Below are 22,883 nucleotides of genomic sequence, written 5' to 3' on the forward strand. Positions count from 1 at the left end.
AGAATGTATATTAAACACTTAACCCAATTCTTGGCACACAGCAAGGGCTCAAAAATGTTCACTTCCTCTACAGTCCTTTAAAATTAATTTTTTTGTATTTACTCAAAATCTTAAGGCTATTTTAATACTATACAGTAAACCCAATGCCTTATTACTAGTAGGAAATACAAAGGCCTCAAATGTTTGTTCACTGATTGGTTTAATAAAGATAAAACATAAGCCATTTACAGTAATTCTCACAAAAATGTTGGCCTCTTGTTTATATATATATATATATTTTTTTTTTCCGAGACGGAGTCTCACTCTGTCACCCAGGCTGGAGTGCAGTGGTGAGATCTCAGCTCACTGCAACTTCCATCTCCCAGGTTCAAGCGATTCTTATGCCTCAGTCTCCCAAGTAGCTGGGATTACAGGCGTGCCCCTCCATACCTGGCTGATTTTTGTATTTTTAGTAGAGATGGTGACTCACCATGTTGGCCAGGCTGGTCTTGAATTCCGATCCACCCGTGTTGGCCTCTCAAAGTGCTGGGATTACAGGCATGAGCCACCACATCCGGCTTAGAGATATATATTTTTAAGAGACAGGGTCTCACTATGCCCAGGCTGGAGTGCAGTGGCTACACACAGTCACAATCATTGCACATCACAGCCTCAAACTCCTGGCCTCAAGTGATTCTCCCACCTCAGCCTTTCAAGTCGCCGGGACTACAGACATGTGCCACCACACCTGCCTAAGCTAAGCATATGACATATTTGAGTACTTTTTTTTTTTTTTTGAGACTAAGTCTTGCTCTGTCACCAGGATGGAGTGCAGTGGTGCAATCTGGGCTCACGGCAACCTCCAACTCCCGAGTTCAAGTGATTGCCCTGCCTCAGCCTTCTAAGTAGCTGGGACTACAGGCGTGCACCACCACGCCCGGCTAATTTTTTGTATTTTAGTAGAGATGGGGTTTCACCATGTTAGCCAGGATGGTCTCAATCTCTTGACTTCGTAATCCGCCTGCCTCGGCCTCCCAAAGTGCTGGGATTACAGATATGAGCCACCCTGCCCGGCCTGAGTACTGTTTTTTCACTATAGTTTAAAAAAATAGTTAAAAATAATTTTTTAAAAATTCAAATCAAATTTTTGTGGGGCAGCCAAAGCACCTCCATTTCCTGTGGAATACAACTAAAGACCACTGCTCTGCCTCATCTATGGAACTCCCAGGGAGGTCATGGCCACCACCTACAAGAAGTCAGGTCTTCTGACCCAGCCAAGTGTTAAAACAACTGGGAATAGTAAGGGCATTTCAATTCATTGAAATTGTTAACTCTGCCTCAGCTAGGAAGAATAAACAGCCTCCCACACCTGAAGTACTCTTGTGGCCTTTCTCTGCTTAGTTCCCAAGCTCTGAGTGTTTTCACAATTTTACAGTAAATGTTTTGTTTCTTCTGAACCCTCAGAAATAAGTCCTTCTGCCTAACGAAATTCTCTACATAGCTAAATATCTGCTCTCAAAAGCATCACTTTTCATTGTAACCATTTTTGATGGTTGTTTTAGAGCATATTCAGCATATTTTGGCCTTTACAATGATATTATTATAGTTGCCTGTTTTTATTGTAGAAACATTAGAAAACATGCTAATAAAACCCACCACGAAGGCACACAGCATCTTGGGACATGCGCTGTGCTGAAGCAGGGATGTGGTCCCCTTATTTAGTGGCATGGAGCCATGAACTTCAGGCTCTGCGAATGGAGTTCTGTCTGCTTTGGATTCTGATGCTGGCTCCCCTATTGTTGTCAAAGGGTGTCATTTATGTTTGCCGTCAAGATGTCTATCAGCAGAGTGCTTCTCCGACCTCTGGTTTTGTTTCTTTGATGATGAGGAATTTGGAAATCAGACAACTCAGCCTAAGGGCAGAGTCAGGGGCTCTGAGTGAGGGGCTAAGGGGCTCTCTGAGGAAAGAGACTGAGTTTTAGTTATAGTCTCTGTGGCATTTTTACTGCCCAGCTGAAGCCTTTTTTGCTTCCTCTGCAGTTCTAGGCTCTGGTCTAGAACAGGGAAGGTTGACAGATAAGTTTGGTGTCTAAAGTCATGGTATCACTGAAACTTCATACAGTCAGAATTTAGTTTTATACTTCATGCAGAGAAAAAAATCTCAGCATTTTCATCGCTGACTATACTAAGCTCTATGTATCACTCACTGCGTTATACTGCAGTATTAAATCTGAGATCATCCACAATCCACCCTCATGCCCTGTGAAAAAGCACAAAGGTACGGATCACGACATAAGCTGCCATGGATGCAGAACCTGAATCTAAACATGAGGAACCATCACATCCATACTGAGAAACATTGTATAACACCACTGACATTTCTGAAAAATACAGGTCAATGTCATGAAAGACAAAGAAAGGCTGAGGGACAATCTGATTAAAGGAGACCGAAGAGATAAAATCAATCAATGCCATACCTACTCCTGAACTTGATCCTGCTATAAAAGGACACTGGGGATCTAATGAGAAAATTGGAATATGGACTGTGGGTGAGATAAAAGTATCGTATCAATATTAAGTTTCCTGAGTTTGATAACTGTACTGTGGTCACTTAAGAGAATATCCTTATTTTTAGGAAATACTTAAGGAAGTATTAAGAGGTAGAAAGACATGAAAAAGGTAACTGACTCAGAGAAGTGATATGTACAAAAAAATACAGCGCATTCTCCTGATCAGCATTTACAGCCACTTCTATCACCTGTCTGCCGCACTGCAGGTTAATTTAGCTAGAGGCAACAGTTGTGCTAATTGCCTTGCATCCTCTTTCTTGATTTTTACCAGCTTTCCTAGAACTCTTACACAAGACTCAATGTATAATTCTGATTTTCATGACTTTAAGCTCACCAGCTTCTAATTCCAACAAAAAACCTATCCGGCTCTTATATAGGCAACTGCTTCAATTATATGTGACTTTTTCTAAAAGCATTGATTACCATCTGCAGAATTTCTGTGTACTAAGCCAATATAATGAATTCTTAGTTAGCAGTGATTGGCCTTTCTCTTTCAGGACTCCCTGAAGGCTGTGTCCATGGAAACATGTTCTATCAGTGTCTTCTTCAGTCCAGTTGAACTGAAAACTTGAAGGACTTTTTTTTCCAGCAGTTGCTGTTGAATCAACCAGTGTGCTAAATTGTTTCTGTAGATTCACCACCATTTCTGGAAATGGAGAAAAAAAGGAAACAAAATAACAATATTAAATTACCAATAAAGCCTGGAACTTCCTTGGTAAGAATGTGCCAATATTGGTTCCTTAGTTTTGGCAAATGTACCACGGTAATGTAACAGGATAACCTTAAGAGAAAATGAAACTGGATGAGGTGCATGGGGAAAACTACTTCAAAAAGAATGTACAATCTAAAAAGAATTCTATAAGCAAAGAATTCCCAAAATCAGAACGATTTAGGATTTTAGATTTTGGCAGGAACTGAGGCTCTGTTTTGAAGAATGGCATATTCCTGAAGTAGATTCCTGCAGAGATTTCTTGCAGAGCATGATGCTCCTTTGGATGTATATGTGCCCTGGAACATTTGTTTAAAAAAAGTAAAAACCTTAAGCATTCAACATTTCAAGTCCAGATATTTAATTTTTCTACAATTGTGTTGCTACTTGGTATTGTAAGACAAAACCAGACTCACCTCTTTTTTTATATGCTACTGGTTTGTCGACAAACGAGTAGTAGAGTGGCTTTTCACTTTTCCACAGGTACCTGTACATGGTAAAGAAACAGCTGGAGCAGGATGGAGATGAAACGGACATAAACACATTGTCTGAAACACTATCTGAGATTTCCGATATTTCGTTATAGTTCTGGCTTAGAATGGCTTATTGGCACATGTCTATATTGTCTATTGAACTTAGGCCCTAGAAGGAAGCACTGACCGAGAGCCCAGGCCAAGAGAATGGTGTGCTCCTCTCAAAAGCTGCCCAGATGCCGTGACATCTTGAAGAAGCTATTAATTATACAAAAAACATAGAAACAGTTTCCTTCACCATAAATTTCCCTTGCTGCTCATTCTCATAAAGTGAAGCCACCTCAAAACAACTGTTCCTCATTGCCTTTGCCCCAATGCCTTTTTGCTGAGAGTTGTTAGTAGTACTTCTGAATAACTTACACAGAGTGAACAATAAATGCATCTCTCTGGCACTTGATGCCAGGAAATCTATTCTATTCCTGGCGTAAAGGAGAGGAAAAGACTGGATTCCAGGATGACACAGTCCCAACAGTCCCTGTCCTGACTCAGCCTATTCTTGCCAAAGGGAAGGGCAGCCAGGGAGTTTCCACTGTAAAATGGGGATCCTGGATTGCTCTGGCTCTTGGGGGTTTCCTCCAGGACAAACACTAAGAGCCATCTAAGATTCCTACAGATTAGGGTGATCAGTTCTAGACTCCAAAAGGAAGTGATATGTCCTATTTCTGGTTCTAGTGGTTGTTGCTAAACTTTGCCAAGGAGACACTGCAGCTCTGGAACAAAGATAACAATGTTCATTCTTAGTCTCATTTTCATTATTTCTGTGTTCCCTAGTGCAGAGGACTTTCATAACTTATAATAATAATAAAAAAAATCCACCTTCTTCTTGATCCCAGGCCATTTTCTTATTTTGAAAGACACTGTGGCAACAAGAAAGAGTACTGAATCAGAAGACCCGGCCCACCACTTTCTAGTGGCAGAGCTAGCATAATCTGAACGACAAATTATGGATGTTCTCAAAGGCAGAGACTGTCTCAGCCATCCTTATGCCCCTAGTGTTGTCAGGGAATGGTAGATAGTAGGAACTCATTTAAACATTTGTTGAAGAATAACTGGATGAATAAATGAACAAAGAAATGAATTTAGCATCTCTAAACTTATCCTCTACTTTCACAGGGTTATTCTGAGGAATAAGATAATGTATATATGGGTTCTTTAAATCCTATACAATAATTAGAATTATTATTTAGTACTTGACAAAGTGCCTGGCTAGCAGATACTCAAGAAATATCTGTGAACTTTCCAGAAAAAATGATTAAAAATAGGAAGCTAGAAATACAAATATTTTAAAAATCTGTAGTATCTGTAATAATTTCTCACCATTTATTTTTAATACTAGGAAGTAATACGTATATAAAAGCACACATTTTAAACAATATTTTAGTAATATCATTTAGCAAATAATCATTTTAACAAACTTAAGAACTGATTTTTTTCAAGAATTTTAAAAAATACTTGATCAAGTCAGTAAAATCATGACTACACATAAAACAGATGTTGACTTTTTATTTTGAATTTCTGCAATGATATTAAATGTTAAGAACAGAAAGCAGTCGGGTGCGGTGGTTCATGCCTGTAATCCCAGCACTTTGGCAGGCTGAGGTGGGAGGATCGCTTGAGGTTGGGAGTTTGAGACCAGCCTGTCCAACATGGAGAAACCCCATCTCTTTAGTAAATGCAAAATTAGCCGGGCACGGTGGCGCATGCCTGTAATCTCAGCTACTTGGGAGGCTGAGGTTGCAGTGAGCCAAGATCGTGTCATTGCACTCCAGACTGGGCAACAAGAGTGAAACTCCGTCTCAAAAAAAAAAAAAAAAAAAAAAAAAAAAAAGAACAGAAAGGTAATTTTTCTAATCATTAGGTAGCAGTAGAGATGTAATTAATGTTATACAGGAGATGGTTTCCTGAAAATTATGTGAAATTAAACTTTAGTGAACCACACCACATTTAAAATATATCAGAGAGTTTGTCATTTAACGTTATGGTAAATGAGTCAGCGATTCTTTAAAATATATTTTTTCCTATTAATTTTCTTAAATAATAAAATCTCAAAGGATAAAGAAGTTCCCTAAACAGTCTAATCCCAATCCCTGGGGACACTCACTGCTAAACATTCCTTGTGAATACCTAATCTAAATAGAAGTTTCTCATGCGTTTACAGTATTATGTCCTTGGGGGGCATGCTCCAAGAATGGGAAGGGTGATCTAAAATAAAACTATGCTAAGTGTTTAGAGACCTGAAATGAAAGCTTCTTCCAAAATTGACTTTACCTTGCCTGCCTTTTCTCATTACATAAAACTACAAAAAGAGACACACCACAAACCATGTTTTCCAGCTAGACGTTATCCATATACTTCTCTCGTCTGTCTGCATGTCATGTTTCCTCATTTTTTAAAATTAAGGTATAATTTACATTCAGTAAAATTTACTCTTTTCAGTGTAGTTCTGCTAGCATTGACAAACACATACAGTTACATGTGTGTATTCACTACAATTACTATGCAGAACAATTCCATCACTCCAAAGTACCTCCCACATCCCTTGACAGTCAATCCTTGATCTCAGGCAACTACTGGTCTGTTTTTCTGTCCCTATACTTTAGCCTTTTCCAGAATGTTATATAAATGGAATCAGCATAAGTAACCTTTTGAGTCTTTCACACAGCATAATGCATTTAAGATTCACTCATATTGCTGGATGCATCAGAAGTCTGTACTGCTAAATGGTATGCCACTGTATGGATAGAACACAGTTTATCCAGTCACCAGTTGAAGAACACATGGCTTGTTGCCAGTTTTTGGCAATTATGAACGAAACCATTAGAAACATTCCCATGCAGATTTTTGTGTGAGCTTGTTTTCATTTCACTAGGGTAAATATCTAGGAGTGAAAAACACCGGATAACATAATAAACGTATGTTTAACTCTGAGAAACTGCCAACTTTTCAAAATAGCTGTACCATTTTGAATTCCTACACTTGGAGTGATCAGTTTTTGTTTTTGTTTTGTTTTGAACCATTCTAATTGGTATATAATGATATGTCATTGTCATTTTAATTTGCATTTCCCTATTAACGATGTTAAACATCTTTTCACATGTCATCTTGGTATCATCTTTGGTAAAACGTCTTTTCAAATATTTTGCCCATTTAAAAAAATGGAGTTTTATTCTTATTGCCTAATAATTCTTTACATACTCTAGATACAAATATTTTATCAGATATGTGATTTACATTTAATTTCTCCTAGTCTGTAGCTTCTTATTCTTTTAAGTGTCTTTTGTGGAGCAGAGGTTCTTACTTCTGATGAAGTCCAATTTGCCAATTTTTTGTCTTTTATAGATCATGCTTTTGGTGTCACATCTAAGAAATTTCTGCCTAACCCAAAAAGTTAGGCAAAAATTAGCAGGTGAATGCAAATTAAAACCACAATGAGATATCACTATACACCAATTAGGGGATAGAGATTTTCTGCACAGGCTTAATTTTTCTCCATGTTCTTCTCAACATCTTCTATAACAGCCAGAAGCCACCAAAGCAGCCTCTTATGCTGTTTTGTTTTCAACTATTGTTTATTAGTGTTTTTCATAATGTCATGCATAGGAACCCGTGCTTAGCAGCAAGTTGGTAGTGCTTCGCATATTACTCAGCAGTAACTCACACTGCACATGTGTGTCAGCCCTCAGCACATACTCTAGGAAGAAGGACCTTGGAAAGGGGTCTCCTCGACAGCCTCCACCTTGGGGCCCGGTACCTCCCTGGAAAGTGCCGTCTTATAACCAGACTTTCTTTGGCCGATAAATTATTCCCTAAAGTAGCTAAAAGCCAGAAGTCTTAAATGTGCAACTGATATAACACTGCAATAATGAACTGGGCCTCCAAGAGCTATGTTTTAAAGTGTAGGCTGGTGTCTGGCTTGGGGTAAGGAAAGCCCTGTCACCACTGAGACACCAGGGTGGAATGGCCCCTAAACACCCAGTCCTCAGGATCTGTCAGGACTAACCCCAGCTAGCACCACAGAAAGGAAGGCCGATTCTCCAAAATGACCAAGACACATAACAAACTCTCATTCCTGCTGCTATTCTTGTGCCCACTGAGAGCCACTGACTGAAGAGCCACTCCTTCTCTGATGAGGAGGACGGGGGCCCGGTTTCCTGGAAATCCATGGGCTGTTGGGATAAATTCATCTCCACCCCTCTTCTTCATTGTGCATCGATCCTGCACACTAATAGGGAACCTGTCACACTTCCCTGCTTTGGAAAGCATCATCTCCACAGTGCCTTTTCCATTCCAAGAGTCTGCTTTTCTATTTAAAAGCCCTCTGAAATTTAGAGGAAAAATAATCTAGTTCTACTCTCATACTGGAAAATTGAGTCTTAATGACAGTATATAAGTGGGCATTATTATGTTTTTTTTACTGATGAAGAAATAGGAGCTGAACGAATTCTCATTTCAACTAATTTGGGGAACCCTGATTTTTCTCAAAGGATATATAAAATTACTGAGTCGAATGAGTATCACTGTAAATTTACATTAAATACAGAGATGTTACCTTTTTCTTCAAAGCCTCATAGAGACTCAGACTCAACAAAAGGTTAAGTAACTGGCCCATGGGCACACAGCTAGCTTGTAATGCAGACAGAATTCAAACCTAGCACTGCTTATGCTCTCTCTACTCTACCACAATGAGCCCACATCAGAATGACAGTTCAAAGAAAGGCAGTGACATTGGCTGAATCAAATGGACTTGCTGTCTGCTTTGTTTTAACTTTCACAGGGGTCTTTATTTTGGGGGAACATTCCAATTACACGTGTTGCGAGGTAACATTTGTAATCTTTTTAATATTGGGGAGCATAGACGAGAAACGACTAAATATTTGAGAAAGGGGAAGAGGGAGGAGTATTAGAAATATAGGCAAGTCTCACGCAAATTACAAAAAGATAAATTATAAAAAGTATACTGTGGTATCCTGCATTGGATCATGGAACAGAAAGAGGACATTAATAAAAACACTGGTGAAACTCACATCAAATCTAAAGTTTGGTTAATAGTAATATAAAAAAGAGAAAAGTTAGAGTGTAGGGCTAATATTTCCAGAAAAAAAAGTCACAATGCAGATCAGTGTATACTGATGAAGCTTCAGCTTTCAAATGTAAAGTAACAGACACAGAAGTAAAGCAGGTGCATCTAAACCAGGAAAGAGAACATACTTGGCCCTTGCTTCTTCCCACTTTTGTTTTTTCTCATCAAAAGCTTTCTTCATAATTTGGTACCACTTTCTGAAATCAAACCATGGTTTATCTGAAAGAAATAAAATCCAAGATTATTAACCAAATAAATCACACTATAATATACACTGTTCATTTGAGTTTTCATTCATTGACATAGCTAAACATTTATATACTAGCTCTTGGAATCTACGGATGGAGTCATTGTCTCTCTACTCTAACAGGACTCTCCTGAGAAATCTGTCACTCCCTCCTCTAAGTTCCTACCTATATTGTAGCCCCAATTAAATTATACTGAAATCATCTTTTTACATGTCTGCTTCTCCTAGACTTGACTATTACCTCCTTGAGAACAGAACACATATTTTGTTTGCCACTACAAAGAAGGCCTGCTCCTCCCCTCAAAGCCAACACCCAGCACCGTGCCTGGCACACAGTGGTGTTCCCATATGATGAATATGTGTATTAAGGAAAAAATGATTGATAAATGTGTAAAATGATACTACAGTAGCTGAACCCAGACTTCCAGTTTCATCAGCTCCTATTCCCATTCCTCCTAATTTTAATTCAAAGAATCTAGAGACACGTAAGAAAGTGGACTGCACTGGACAGTTGGTGTGAGTGTGTGATTGAGACGTAGACGTCAGAGAGACAACAGAACTGAATGCAGTAAAGTATAAAAACTCACTCCTCACTCTTTCACTCCATATAGGGATTATTCTCCATTATTCTCCGGGAAGGTAGTCTCTTTCCATGTCTAACTAAAAATCTTTTCAACCGGCCAATATAATAATTGTTTAATCCAATATGACCTTGTAGATCATACAGCCACAGAGGAGAGAAAACTACCAAAATAGAGGAAAACTATAGTAATCAATAGAACTCATGGTTCTTTGACCTGGAGTAAGTCACAACTTTTCTAAACCTCAATCTCCCCATCAACAATGCTAGGGGCAGGGGATGGTGATTAGCAGACAGAGCAGAGAGAAATGACAGTGATCTTCGCCCTGCTGACAGCATGGATTTATTTTGAGGCTTACAAGGGAGACAGGTCAAAGTACTCTGTTTATTCCATACGTCTGCGTAGTAAATTATCACCTTTTAGCATTAGCGGGGATATTAGAAGACAGCTAGTTGAACCTTTCACTCTACATAGAAGCCAACATGAGCAACGTACAGAAAGTAGTATTTTATTTTGCACATATTCTGGAAAGAACATACAAACTGATTGCTACCAATAAATTCAAGCCTCTAAAACCAATGAACATAAATCCTAATGAGAACATTAAGAAACTGGAATTGAATTTAATAATTCACATATTCACCATACTTCACTGAGTTGCTCTTAGGCTAGTCACTATGTTAGGCACTAAAAATACATTAAAAGAAAAAAAGAAAAAAAAGATATGATCCCTCCCTCCAGAAGCTCACATTTCACTTGTCTATCTGTCTATCACTTATAAAGTACTTATTAGATGCCAGATGCTCTTCTAAGCACTTTACAAATATTGGCAATCTAATAGGGACAGATGTACGTAGGCCATTAGTTAGACCTCAAGGTACTAAACATCTAGCAGAAGTCTGAACAAGAGTGACTGTGGCAGAGGTTATTAGTTCTGATTTGGGAAGAGGTGAAGCATTGTGAAGTGGATAGGTGTGAAGACCAGACAGAAGAGTGGTGTTTATGCTGCATCTTGAAGCATAAAGAAGGATTTGCCAGTGACTGAACAGGAGTTGGGGTAAGAAGGAAAGAACATTTCAGACAGAGGGACCAACAACAGCAAAGGCTGAAAGCATCAGAATAGACAGGATGGTCACAAAGCTACCTGTAAATTCATGATCTAGCATGGCTGGTGAGTAGAATTTGGGAATACAAAGCTGGCTGGTCTTACATATAATAGGGACTCACTGATATTTTTTAGTACCCTAGAGATACAAGTAGGTAATTATATGAAAAAACAATACTGGTACAATACGCAGGTTGTATACATGTGTATGTATATGTGTATGTGTATATTTTTCAAAGTTGTTTGCCTACATTTATTCCATCTTTTAATCTATCATCTATGAGCACTTTGAATTTGAATGATAAAGAATTAAAATACCTTTTTTGTTCTTTTCATTATGTTTTTCAGCAAGATTAGACAAGGACCTGGAGATAACAATAAACAAATCAATTTATTTAGAAGTCATGTATTTGGAAAGATAAATTCTGAATTCTTCTGAGAGAGAAGTATAGAATAGTATTTGAAACTGATATCAAGTTTTCATGGAGAAGCTACCACTGAAACAGAGAAGGAGACACCATAAATACTGCCACGCTTTGTTGGCATTTGGGAGGGGCGACATATTAAAATTCCTTTACTTTCTAAAATAATCTTTGAGAACACATAATGCCAGGAGCCTAAAGGGATACAGACAGAGATTTATGAAGATACTTTAAAACTAGGAAATCAGTGGAGCAAAGAGGAACATTGCTACCTAAAGAATAACAGGTATAAAACATGATCAAACAACTGACAACCAGCTGAGTCAAAGTACTGTGTAAGAAGTAATTGTGACTACTAGTCAATGTTCTATAACAATTGAGAGTCTCCATTTTTTGAGATAACATATAATTAGGTAAATACAGTACACATTTTTTCTTTATCTCTTTTTTTAAAGTGTTTTCATGACATTTAAAGCTTTCTTAAAAAACTAAGATCAGCACCATAAAACGTTACTTATCATAAAATTGACGTACACTTACCACTCTAAATTATCATCCAATAGAAAGAGCAGTTTCAATACCACCACAATGATAGCTACAGCTTGTACATCGTACTTAACAGTTTTTGCCATTTTAGCTATAGGATCAAATGTCAGAAAATCCACTTCTCCCATTCCAGTCATTTTCACCACGTGGCAAGTTAAGTTATGCATTTCATCTGAAGAACAAAACAGTAAAATGTAAATTAGATTATTTGGCAACTAGATCATCCCCAATGTATATATCCATAAAAAACCCTTTATCTTAAAACACAACACTATACAACAACTCAGAGACACACATTTTGTGAATAAAACACCAAAACATGGCATCCATATAGAAAAATGAATGGTAGAATCTTAAAATGGCGTATCATTCCCTATTCCGACTTCCTAAAACATCTACTATTTCTAGGACACATCCTGGCATCTGGCAGCCACATCCCAGCTGTTTCATCCACATCTCTTATCTGTGTTTCTATAGCAGTGTGTGCTCACCTAAAACTAACTCCACTCCCTTATAAGACCAAAAGCTTCTCTAGCAATGTATGTGCACTGGCTGGCATCCTGGCTGGCACACTGGAAGCCCTCAACAAGTATTTAACTAGACATACTACTTTCCAAAAGAAATTATATCTTCAGCATAGACTACACCTATTACTCAAGACTGAATAACATGGGACTTGGAACCAGAAAACCTAGGACCTATATTTAAGCTTTCCAATCATTAGCTTTGTGACTCTTGGATCAGAGTCACTTAGCATCAGTTTCTTCACTTGTAAAATGGGTTATGAGAATAAATTGAGGTTATGCTCCAGTGAACAGACTTTGAAAACTCTTAAAGTTACTAAACAAAGAATTTCTGTACTTCCCAATCTAAGTATGTAAGATGTGACCACAGCCTACTCTAATCAATTTCAAGTATGATAGCCATTATTTATAAGAGATAATGAGCTTGTATGGAACTGAACTGAATCTCCTACATGCATTCAGCCACCATGTCCTGTTAATTCCATTCTCTCGAGGTGGCATATAGTACCACAGTTGAGAAGAGACTATGGAACCAAACTGCCTGGACTGGAGTCCCTGCTCCATCACTTACTGGCTCTGTGACCTTGGACATGTTATATAACCTTTCTGTGCCTCAGTTTTTAAACAATCTATCTAAAATAGGAATAAGAATAGTACGTGCTTCATAACGATTGTGAAGACTGAATTAATGAATACACCTAAGGCACTTGGATCAGTGCTGACTGCTTTCCAATCCATCCCCTTTCTTCCCTTCACTGTTGCTCCTCAGGCCACCCTTAGAACTGCTCTCCCTTTCTCTAGTCTTACTCTCCTGTGGCGGCCCAAACATCATATTCCCCTGCTCTCATGAACTCACTAAAGCCTTTAGCTCCCAGCCTAATCTCCATAGTTCCCCCAAACAAGCCATATTCTCACTTGCCTCTCTGCTTTGCACAGCTACTTTTGCCCCTTTGCCTAGAAAGCCAGTTTCTTTCCCCCATTCCTCATCTCAGGCTTTGCCTGGCTGAAGCTCACTCATCTTAGAGAACTTGGTTATACCAGTGACTTCCTCTAAGAACAGACATGATACCACAGCCTCCTGTGACTGGCCCTCTTCTGAGTGCTAAAGCAGATCTCCTGGCACGTACCCTTCTATTGCACTCAGCTAAGGGTTTATCTTTCTGTTTCCCTCTTAAACTTGAGGGTGACTCAATCTTGTTTTATTTGTCTTCCTAACTGCTACGACCCACACATAATTGGTGCTAATTACATGTTTATGATAAAGAATAAATAAAACACAAAATTAATTTCTTTCTTGAAACATTTAAGTAAAAACAATTTTTGCTGATTAAAAAATGCTTTGTTAACATAGAAACAGAACACATATAACAATGATAATTCAAAATACAGCATCAAAGAATTTTTATGTCTACCAGATTCTGATAGCTTGGCTAAAGTTTTCACTTGGCTTTTATTCTTCCAGCAAACATTTACTGAGCAACTACTGTGTTCTGGGTACTTAAGATACAGACACAGTCCTTTTCCTCAAGTCCTTTTCCTAATGAGAATGCAGTACGGTACAGGCTATGACAAAGATGGGAAGGTGCTTTCAGGAAATGCAAACAGTCCAACAAGGCTTTAGTATTGAATGTAAAGAGCTTGGCAGGGCCAGACAGTACAGGTCTTTGTGAGGCAGAGAATTTGGACTATTATACTATTAAGATAATTTCAATTTACAGGTTTCACCTGAATTTACTCCCGGGCTTCATTCAGATGCAAAAAGATGAGGAGACAGAAAATAAAGCTCAATTCAACAAACATTTACTGAGTGTCTACTAGGAACAAGACACTGTGCATTAGTATAATGGAGGAAATTAGAGAAATGAGTGATAGACAGGACTCTTGCACACAAACACATACACTTCAAACATGGGGAAAAATTAATTTTAAAATACATGCACTAAAATTTTAAACATTATTTATATTGGGTTGTAGAAGCTATAGTCCCTTCTCAGATAATTTAAAAATCAAAACCATATTGGTATTGTTATTCTAAAAAATGACATTTCTTGAAATATTTCTCTTCTTTTAAAATTAATATCTTGGTCAGGTGTGGTGGCTCACGCCTGTAATTCTAGCACTTTGGGAGGCCAAGATGGGCAGATCACCTAAGGTCAGGATATCGAGACCATCCTGGCTAACACAGTGAAACCCCGTCTCTACTAAAGACACAAAAAATTAGCTGAGTGTGGTGGCGGGCGCCTGTAGTCCCAGCTACTCGGGAGGCTGAGGCAGAAGAATGGCATGAACTGGGAGGCAGAGCGTGCAGTGAGTGGACATCACGCCACTGCACTCCAGCCTGGGCGACAGAGCGAGACTCCGTCCCCCCCAAAAAAAAAAAATTACAAAAATTAGGTGGACATGGTGACAGGCGCCTGTAATCCCAGCTACTTGGGAGGCTGAGGCAGGAGAGTCACTTGAACCTGGGAGGTGGAGGTTGCAGTGAGTCGAGATCATGCCACTGCACTCCAGCCTGGGTGACAGAGTGAGACTTTTGTCTCAAAAAAAAAAAAAAAAGAATTAAGATCTTGAACAGCTCCCCTTATGCCAAAAGTACAGACTAACTAAAAAGCAACTGGAAGAAATGATGAGAATGGCAGCAAGGACAGTATAGAGTCTTGGAAGGGAGCAGAGCGTGGGAAGAGCACAGGCCTTGGAAGGGGAAGACTGGGTTGTAGGAATCTACTCTGCCATCTACCAGCTGGGTGTCCCTAAACCGCCCTAAGTCTCATCTGTCAAGGGGAAGCCTGCTTGTCCTCCCTTCCCACCTTCACAAAGGAGAGAATTTATATATGGGCACTTTGGAAACTTCAGAAATTACACACATGAAACAGAAATTACATAAATGATCACGAACACCGTCAGAAACTCTCTCCAGCAGGCTCGTGGGTGACAATGGGAGGAACCATACTAGAGGGTGGAGAGTGCATCTGAGCTCATTGATGGCCATCAAAGGGGCAGCGCTTACTCAGGCAGGGCGTGTGTGACATACTTGCCGAAACCTTTCCCCGAGCCCCAGAGGCTACCGGGTCACCTTTAAAGGCATTGAGGAGAGGCAGCTATTGCCCCAGCATGTTTAAAACCACTTTTAGCTTTCTGGGAACACTAAACCCTATCTTTGTAAAAGTACCACATACACAGATCTCTTCTTTTTGATCAATGGCACCGCACAACTGATGGCATTACCGAGAGCAATATTTGTAATTACAAATGGCACATTCTGGAAATACTCTTATAATCTTATATATGGGTGGTTTGCAAACCAACTCTAAACATTTTAGAATCTAAATCCTAAGATATAGGGAGTATCATAACTTAATTTGTAGATCTATTTTTTGTTTAAAAAAAAAAAAAAAGGCCAGGCTTGGTGGCTTATGCCTGTATCAATCCCAGCACCTCAGGAGGTCAAGGCAGGAAGATGGCTTGAGCCTGGAGGTTCAAGACCAGCCTGCGGAACATGGCAAGACCTCGTCTCTATTAAAAATAATAGCAACAAAAAAAGGTAGCCAGGTATGGTGGTGCATGCCTGTAGTCTCAGCTACTCGGGAGGCTGAGGTGGGAGGATCACTGGAGCCCAGGAGTTCAAGGTTGTAATAAGCTACCATCACGCCACTGCACTTCAGCCTAGTCAACCGAGAAAGACCTTGTCTTTAAAAAAAAGAAAAAGCTTATTGCACTCCCCGTGCATACTAATAAGTAATACAACTCAATATAGGATATTTATAAGACACATAAAGGTAGGAGAAAAAAAAAATAACATGTGTTACCCTAACTTAGAAACAGCCACTTTAACATTTTAGTATATTTACTTCTAATCTTTTCATGAATGTCTTCATTTTATGTAGCTGTGGTTATGTTATATGTTAATTTTGTAATTTGGCTTGACTTTTTATTATAACATAAACATTTTCCATGCTTTTATGAACTCTTCATAAACATTATTTTAAAAGCTACATACCTAATGTTCCACTGAATGCACACACTACTGTTTACACAACCCTTCCCTTTCTTTTGGATATTTAAGTTGTTTCTGATTTTTCTTTTCTTTTTTTTTTTTGAGACGGAGTCTCGCTCTGTCGCCCAGGCTGGAGTTCAGTGGCGTGATCTCGGCTCACTACAAGCTCCGCCTCCCGGGTTCCCGCCATTCTCCTGCCTCAGCCTCCCGAGTAGCTGGGACTACAGGCGCCCGCCACCTCGCCCGGCTAGTTTTTTGTATTTTTAGTAGAGATGGGGTTTCACCATGTTAGCCAGGATGGTCTCAATCTCCTGACCTCGTGATCCGCCCGTCTCAGCCTCCCAAAGTGCTGGGATTACAGGCTTGAGCCACCGCGCCCGGCCCTGATTTTTCAATAATATAAAGAGACTAATAACATTTATGTGTAATTTTTTTCTATATTTCAAATTATTTCTATTGAACAGACAGTGAGAAGTGAAATTTTTCTACCTCAATTTTTTATAATACTGCCTCCAAAAAGTCACTTAATAAATATCAAATGACAATAATGTCTCTCTGCATATTATAATGGATTTATTTCTACTCCTTACAGGAAATGTTAGGCAAGAAAAACAGTTAAACTATAGATATCAGCCAGAAAACCTATCGTCCCCTCTCTAACAATAAACACGTGAGATAGATGCTTGCTTGCTATTAACCAGGCTGCATCAGTTATAGATGCTTGCTTCCTATTAACTAGGCTGCATCAGTTATATTTTGATAATCCCTGGCATTCCTTCCATAGATCAGTATTCGCTCTATAAACTCAGGATTTAGAATATAAGACAGCATACAAGAACTTTCTGTACTTGAGAGACTCATCAAAAAAGCAGAAAGAAAAAAAATCCAAAATAGTAATTCTGATATACAACATGTCCAAATGCAGAAATAAGATCTTCTAAATTCTGGAATCTTAAATAATTACTGATTTCTGGAATCTCAATAAGAGCCATATTCCTTAGCTTTAGAAATGTTACATTTGAAAAATTTAAATTATTTTTGCTCCTGTTTTAAAAAAATTTTTAAATTATGACAATACTTACATTTATATACATGTTACTACATATTTATATTCATATTTATAGTTACTGTACATACAATTTTGTATATTGCTTTTTTCACATAACACACATATTTTACTCTCCTATTAACACATTCAATTACATTTTTTACATTGCTTCAGCAATGGTATAGTCACACCATGTTTGTATTTTCTCTTAAGAATATAAGTCCAAAATTTCTCATATTTCTAGTCTAACAAGAAATTCAGGACTGGATTCCACCAGCAGATTCCATTGAGGTTACCTGTGTGTTGGTATACTATGAACCAGGTATAGTGAGGCTCTTTTTACATTTTATGTTTCACTGCCTTAAAGAGCTCAATATGATCTGACCAGACTTTGATCGCCATTTGTTTTATGGACTGGATATATTATCAAACAATAAAAATGTTACAGGGATTAGCTTCTAGGATTTTTTAAAAATTAGAATTCATTATGTAATAATAATGCTTCATGCAAATTAAAAAGTACTGTTTTGGGATGGGGGACAGGTCATTAAAAACATATACTGAAACATCTGGTACTTTACTTGCACTTAGCAAACTTACCATAAAAAATCAAACATATTCTTTCAAGCATAAATCCCTCACACCAAAACAGAACTCTATTTCTGAAAACTCTGTTTCTGAATATTGTCCCTTTAACGATTTTAAAAGGTCTGAATTATTTTAAGAAAGAATTTTGAAATTAAGTTTCATGTTACCCTGGACCTTTTCAGGTGGTTCTAATAGTCTGTGATTTGAAAAGTCTGCTTACCATAACTCTAGTAGTTAAAGTGTCCCCACAATATATGCCACACACTTACCAGGGAGGTTGACTTCCATCAAGTATTTCATACACAGTATGTTGGGATGAAGATAGCAGTCTTCAGTTATGTCTGGAAAACGAGGCAAATCTAAAAATGTGCCAACTTCAATTGTTTTTTTATAGATATCCTCGTAGTCAGGCCAAGACTGAAATAAAAGAGAGATCATCATAGTTGCAATTTTTGCAACAAAAATTATTTTTAAAAATATGTTCTGAGTTAGAAAAAGTCAAAAAATAACAGATGCTGGTGAAGTTGTGCATAAAAAGGAACACTTATGCACTGCTGGTGGGAATGTAAATTAGTTCAGCCACTGTAGAAAGCAATTTGGAGATTTCTCAAAGAACTTAAAACAGACCTGCCATTCAAGCTAGCAATCCCATTACTGGATATATACCCAAAGGAATATAAGTCATTGGCACATGCATGTGTGTGTTCATCACAACACTATTTACAATAGCAAAGACATAATATCAACCTAAATGCCTACCAACAGCGGACCAGATGAAGAAACTATGATTCATATACACCATGGAATACTACACAGCCCTAAGAACAAGATCATGTCCTTTGCAGCGACATGGATGGAGCTGGAGGCCATTATCCTAAGCAAATTAATGCAGTAACAAAAATCCAAATACTGCATTTCTCACTTACAAGTGGGAGCTAAACATTGAGTACACATGGACACAAAGAAGGGAACAGCAGACACAAGGGCCTACTTGAGGGTGGAGGGTGAGGATCAAAAAACTACCTTTACTGCACTTATTACCTGGGTGACAAAATAATCTATACATCAAACCCCCACGACACGCAATTCACCCATGTAACAAACCTGCACATGTGCCCCTTGAGCCTAAAGTCAAAGTTGGAAAGAAAAAAAAATTTTCTGATTTAGCAAGTAATATGTTCCAAGCCAGAGTATTTGGAATGCTTAAGAAAAGAAAAAGGAACAGATAAAACAAGCATGCATTCACTGAAAAAAATTTGGAATTTGGAGAAAACTATGAAGGGAGAAAACCGCCATAAATCCTTAATATTTTAACTCAGCAATTTTAAATGATACATACTAAATGTGAAAAGCCACTAGAATTCCATTTGGCTCGTAAAACTCTTACTGGGTTTTCCCATGACATGGTAAAATCACTACTTCTTTCCTTAGAAGAATCTGGAGAAAGGATAAAAGCTACAACCCAATCAGAGTTAAAATGTTTTCATGACTGCTCTGATACACAACTTCCCTCTCACCTTTCTCACCTGTACTCTCTCATTACTCTTCAAATTCAGAGCTAACAAATGCAGCTCACTGTTACATAATATTCACGTGCTTCTATATGGGAGTAACGCCAGGCTTTAAGTCTAGTAGTTAAAAATCCACAATTCAACTTTATACTAAACTAGCCCACATAAAAGTACATAAGATTCTCTTACAAAGTTCAGGAAAGCTATGAACAAATATTAATATATTAATTCTGTCTAGCGCTTACTTTAAGAACTCAAAGTTTTTGCATATATCATTTGTATTTTTGCAATTTATAAACATTCCTAATATTAATACTGCATGTAATTTTTCATTTGCTCATCTATTCTCATAAAAAATTTTAGTTTAGAGCGGCCGGGCGTGGTGGCCCACGCCTGTAATCCCAGCACTTTGGGAGGCCAAGGTGGATGGATCACGAGGTCAGAAGATCAAGACCATCCCGGCTAACACGGTGAAACCCTGTCTCTACTAAAAATACAAAAAATTAGCTGGGTGTGGTGGTGGGTGCCTGTAGTCCTAGTTACTGGGGAGGCTGAAGCAGGAGAATGGCGTGAACCTGGGAGGCGGAGCTTACAGTGAGCCGAGATTGCACCACTGCACTCCAGCCTGGGCACGGAGTGAGACTCTGTCTCAAAAAAAAAAAAAAAAAAAAATTAGAGCCTATTCTATGCAAGGAATTAAGGAATTGTGCATAGTACTTTGGGAAATAAAAACATGAATAAGATAATCTCAGAAATAAAAAGATGAATAAGACAATTTCTTTAAGGAGTTGACAATCGAGAAAGGAGATAAGGCTTGGATAAATAACTACAGTACAAAATAGAAAGTTATTGGGTTATAACACACATGTGCTTGCGGGATTTCAGAAAACTAACATTTCTGATATGGTAGAACACTATTAAAATTGAGTCTAATATAAAAATTTTGAAAATCCATTTTGCAGTATCTATTAAAGTTGAGCATATGTAGCTCCTAGGTCAAGGGAATTCTACTCCTAGCTATGTATACCCAGCAGAAATGTGTACCCATGACCATAAAAGACATGCACTAGGATGTTCATAACAACACTATTTGTGACAACTCTAGCCTGGAAATTACTCAAATGTCCGTAAATTACTTATCTACAATAGAGCAGTAAATTGTGATATAATCTCACAATGGAACAGTATTCAGTAAGTGAATGTGCTACATACAACAATGAGTCGATCTTCAAAACATAATGTTCAAAGAAAAAAGCCAGATGCAAAAGAGAACAATTCCATTTATATAAAGTATAAAACTCAGTAACTCTGTCCCCAACCTCTGTACTGTTAGAAGTCAGGATCTGATTACTCTAAGGGTGGGCAGGACAGGACTGGAAGGGAGCACGCAGTAGAGCTCCTGGGGTGCTAGTAATGCTTATCCATGAAGCTGGGTGCTGGGGATGTGACTGTGTTCAGGTTGTGAAAATTCATCACAATGTATATACATTTATGATGTGTAGACTTTCCTATGTGTCTATTTTACCTCAATAAAAAGTAAAAAAAAAAAAAAAAAGCTTCATACATCACCTTTGTGGGAGAAATCATCGTCAAATACAAAGGTGGAAAGACCTTAATGGTACAGGGGTATATGCTTATACAGAAACAATTACACTGTTAATTTTTAGAATTTATAACTGTGCTTGATTTTCCTTTGCCTGAAGTTAAAATCTTCTCTGTATTATATTTATTTTGGTACAACTATTTCAATAGTTAAACTCTTACATTTCCTTAGGAAAAATGCCTTCAGTTTACGTTATATTATCAACATATGATTGATCTGTAGCTGAAGAATACAAAGTAATTTTCTGTTAATCCAAAGTAGCAATGTGGCATTTTAAGATTTTCTTTAATGTTGGGATACAGTTAATCTACTTGTACACTAAAATACTATTAATTGTATTTTAATCTGTGAATTTTAAAAAGAGAAAAGTAAGTTCTCAGCGACCTTTGAAAAGAACGTGCCTTCTTTTTTATTTATAAAATTAATTAATTTAGACCTCTGGTTCATTCTGCACAGAATTTGAAACATCTTTTCAAGCTAAGACAATTTAACATTACTATTAAGATTTATGGCAATCTTAATCCTTTTAAATAATGCAGGTAAGAGATGCAATTAAGTACTTTTATCTGCAAACAAAACACTAGAGCGGTAAATGTCCCCCTTAGAAAAAAAATCATCTAAAAAATGATTTAATGGATGATAAATTCATGACAAGTATGTGTAAGGTCATTAACGAAAAGCAACCTGGTAGGTTAAAAGGATTTAGCATATTTTCAAAACTTCAACACTAAAAGCTGATACATCAAACTCAACATCTGGTGACAAAGAGGCCACTATTCTTTCAAATATGAATTGAGGAGAAGATAATTATCAAGTGTGCTTATCTAACTATTTACCCTATAGATTAGATTCCAGATTCTGCTAGTCTCAAATCAGTATTATAGATTTCATTTTTTAAAATTTCTTTTATTTTTAAACAGAACTAAATTTTCCTTTTTGAGTAACACTCAAAATATTTTTTTTAAAGGTGGCTAAAGGGTTTTCAATCCCATCCCATTTTCTTTTAACCAATCTTGTCTCATTGTTATGCATTTAGGTTGTTTGCCATTTTTAAACCAGTATAAATAAAGCCATGCTGAATGTATGTTAGCAACATTTAAATCTGATTATAAAAATAACACATCAACATTATAGAAAATTTAGGAAATATAAAATTCTATACTAAAAGATAATAAAAATCTCTGACAACTTGGAGAAACCCTCTGTTAGGATCTGGGTGGCCTTTCCTCTCAGTTCATTTGGGCACATCCATATTTATAACATTGGGATTTAAATTCAACAGCCTATTTGACATCTCTACTTGGATTATCTCTCTAGTATGTCAAACTTATATATCCCAACATCTTCCACATCCCTAAATTTTAATCCCTCCAGCAGTGTTCCTTACCCAGTCACAAAAAGCAAACATTTAGGAACATCCTTGACACCTCCCTTTCCTCACACACCACATTCATTCCATTCCATAGACTGTTTACTCCACCTGCAAGCTTGGTCTTCAGTTCTCATCACAACTCTATCCCAGACCCGAACTATCAAAAACCTCCTGACAGCCCTATATCTGCTTCTACCTCTTTGCAACTGGGAGCCAGGGTAAGATTTTATTTTATTTTATTGTTTTATTTTTTTGAGACAGGGTCTCACTCTATTGCCCAGGCTGGAGTGCTGTGGCATGATCACACTCACTACAGCCTCGATCTCCTGGGCTCAAGTGATCCTCCTGCCTCAGCCTTCTGGGTAGGCTGCGACTACAGGCATGCGCCACCACACCCAGCTAATTTTTTCCACTTTTTGTAGAGATGGAGTTTTGTCATATTGCCCAGGCTGGTCTTGAACTCCTAGGGTC

At 37.9% G+C, this 22,883-nt stretch overlaps 1 protein-coding gene across 1 annotated transcript in view; it reads right to left on the reverse strand.

Annotated features, from left to right (window-relative positions):
- TAF1B (TATA box binding protein (TBP)-associated factor, RNA polymerase I, B, 63kDa) overlaps positions 1–22,883 on the reverse strand; it is an 84,585-nt gene that overhangs the window by 9,671 nt on the left and 52,031 nt on the right. Inside the window, exons 9-14 of the mRNA XM_011960921.1 lie at positions 18,196–18,343; positions 11,767–11,944; positions 11,123–11,169; positions 9,000–9,090; positions 3,675–3,745; positions 2,973–3,195 (exon numbers count right to left, since the gene is read on the reverse strand). Coding sequence (XP_011816311.1) covers positions 2,973–3,195; positions 3,675–3,745; positions 9,000–9,090; positions 11,123–11,169; positions 11,767–11,944; positions 18,196–18,343 — 758 coding nt within the window. The remainder of the gene's footprint in view (positions 1–2,972; positions 3,196–3,674; positions 3,746–8,999; positions 9,091–11,122; positions 11,170–11,766; positions 11,945–18,195; positions 18,344–22,883) is intronic.

Source organism: Colobus angolensis, unplaced genomic scaffold, assembly GCF_000951035.1.
Source record: "Colobus angolensis palliatus isolate OR3802 unplaced genomic scaffold, Cang.pa_1.0 Scaffold53, whole genome shotgun sequence".
Classification (NCBI taxonomy): Eukaryota; Metazoa; Chordata; class Mammalia; order Primates; family Cercopithecidae; genus Colobus; species Colobus angolensis.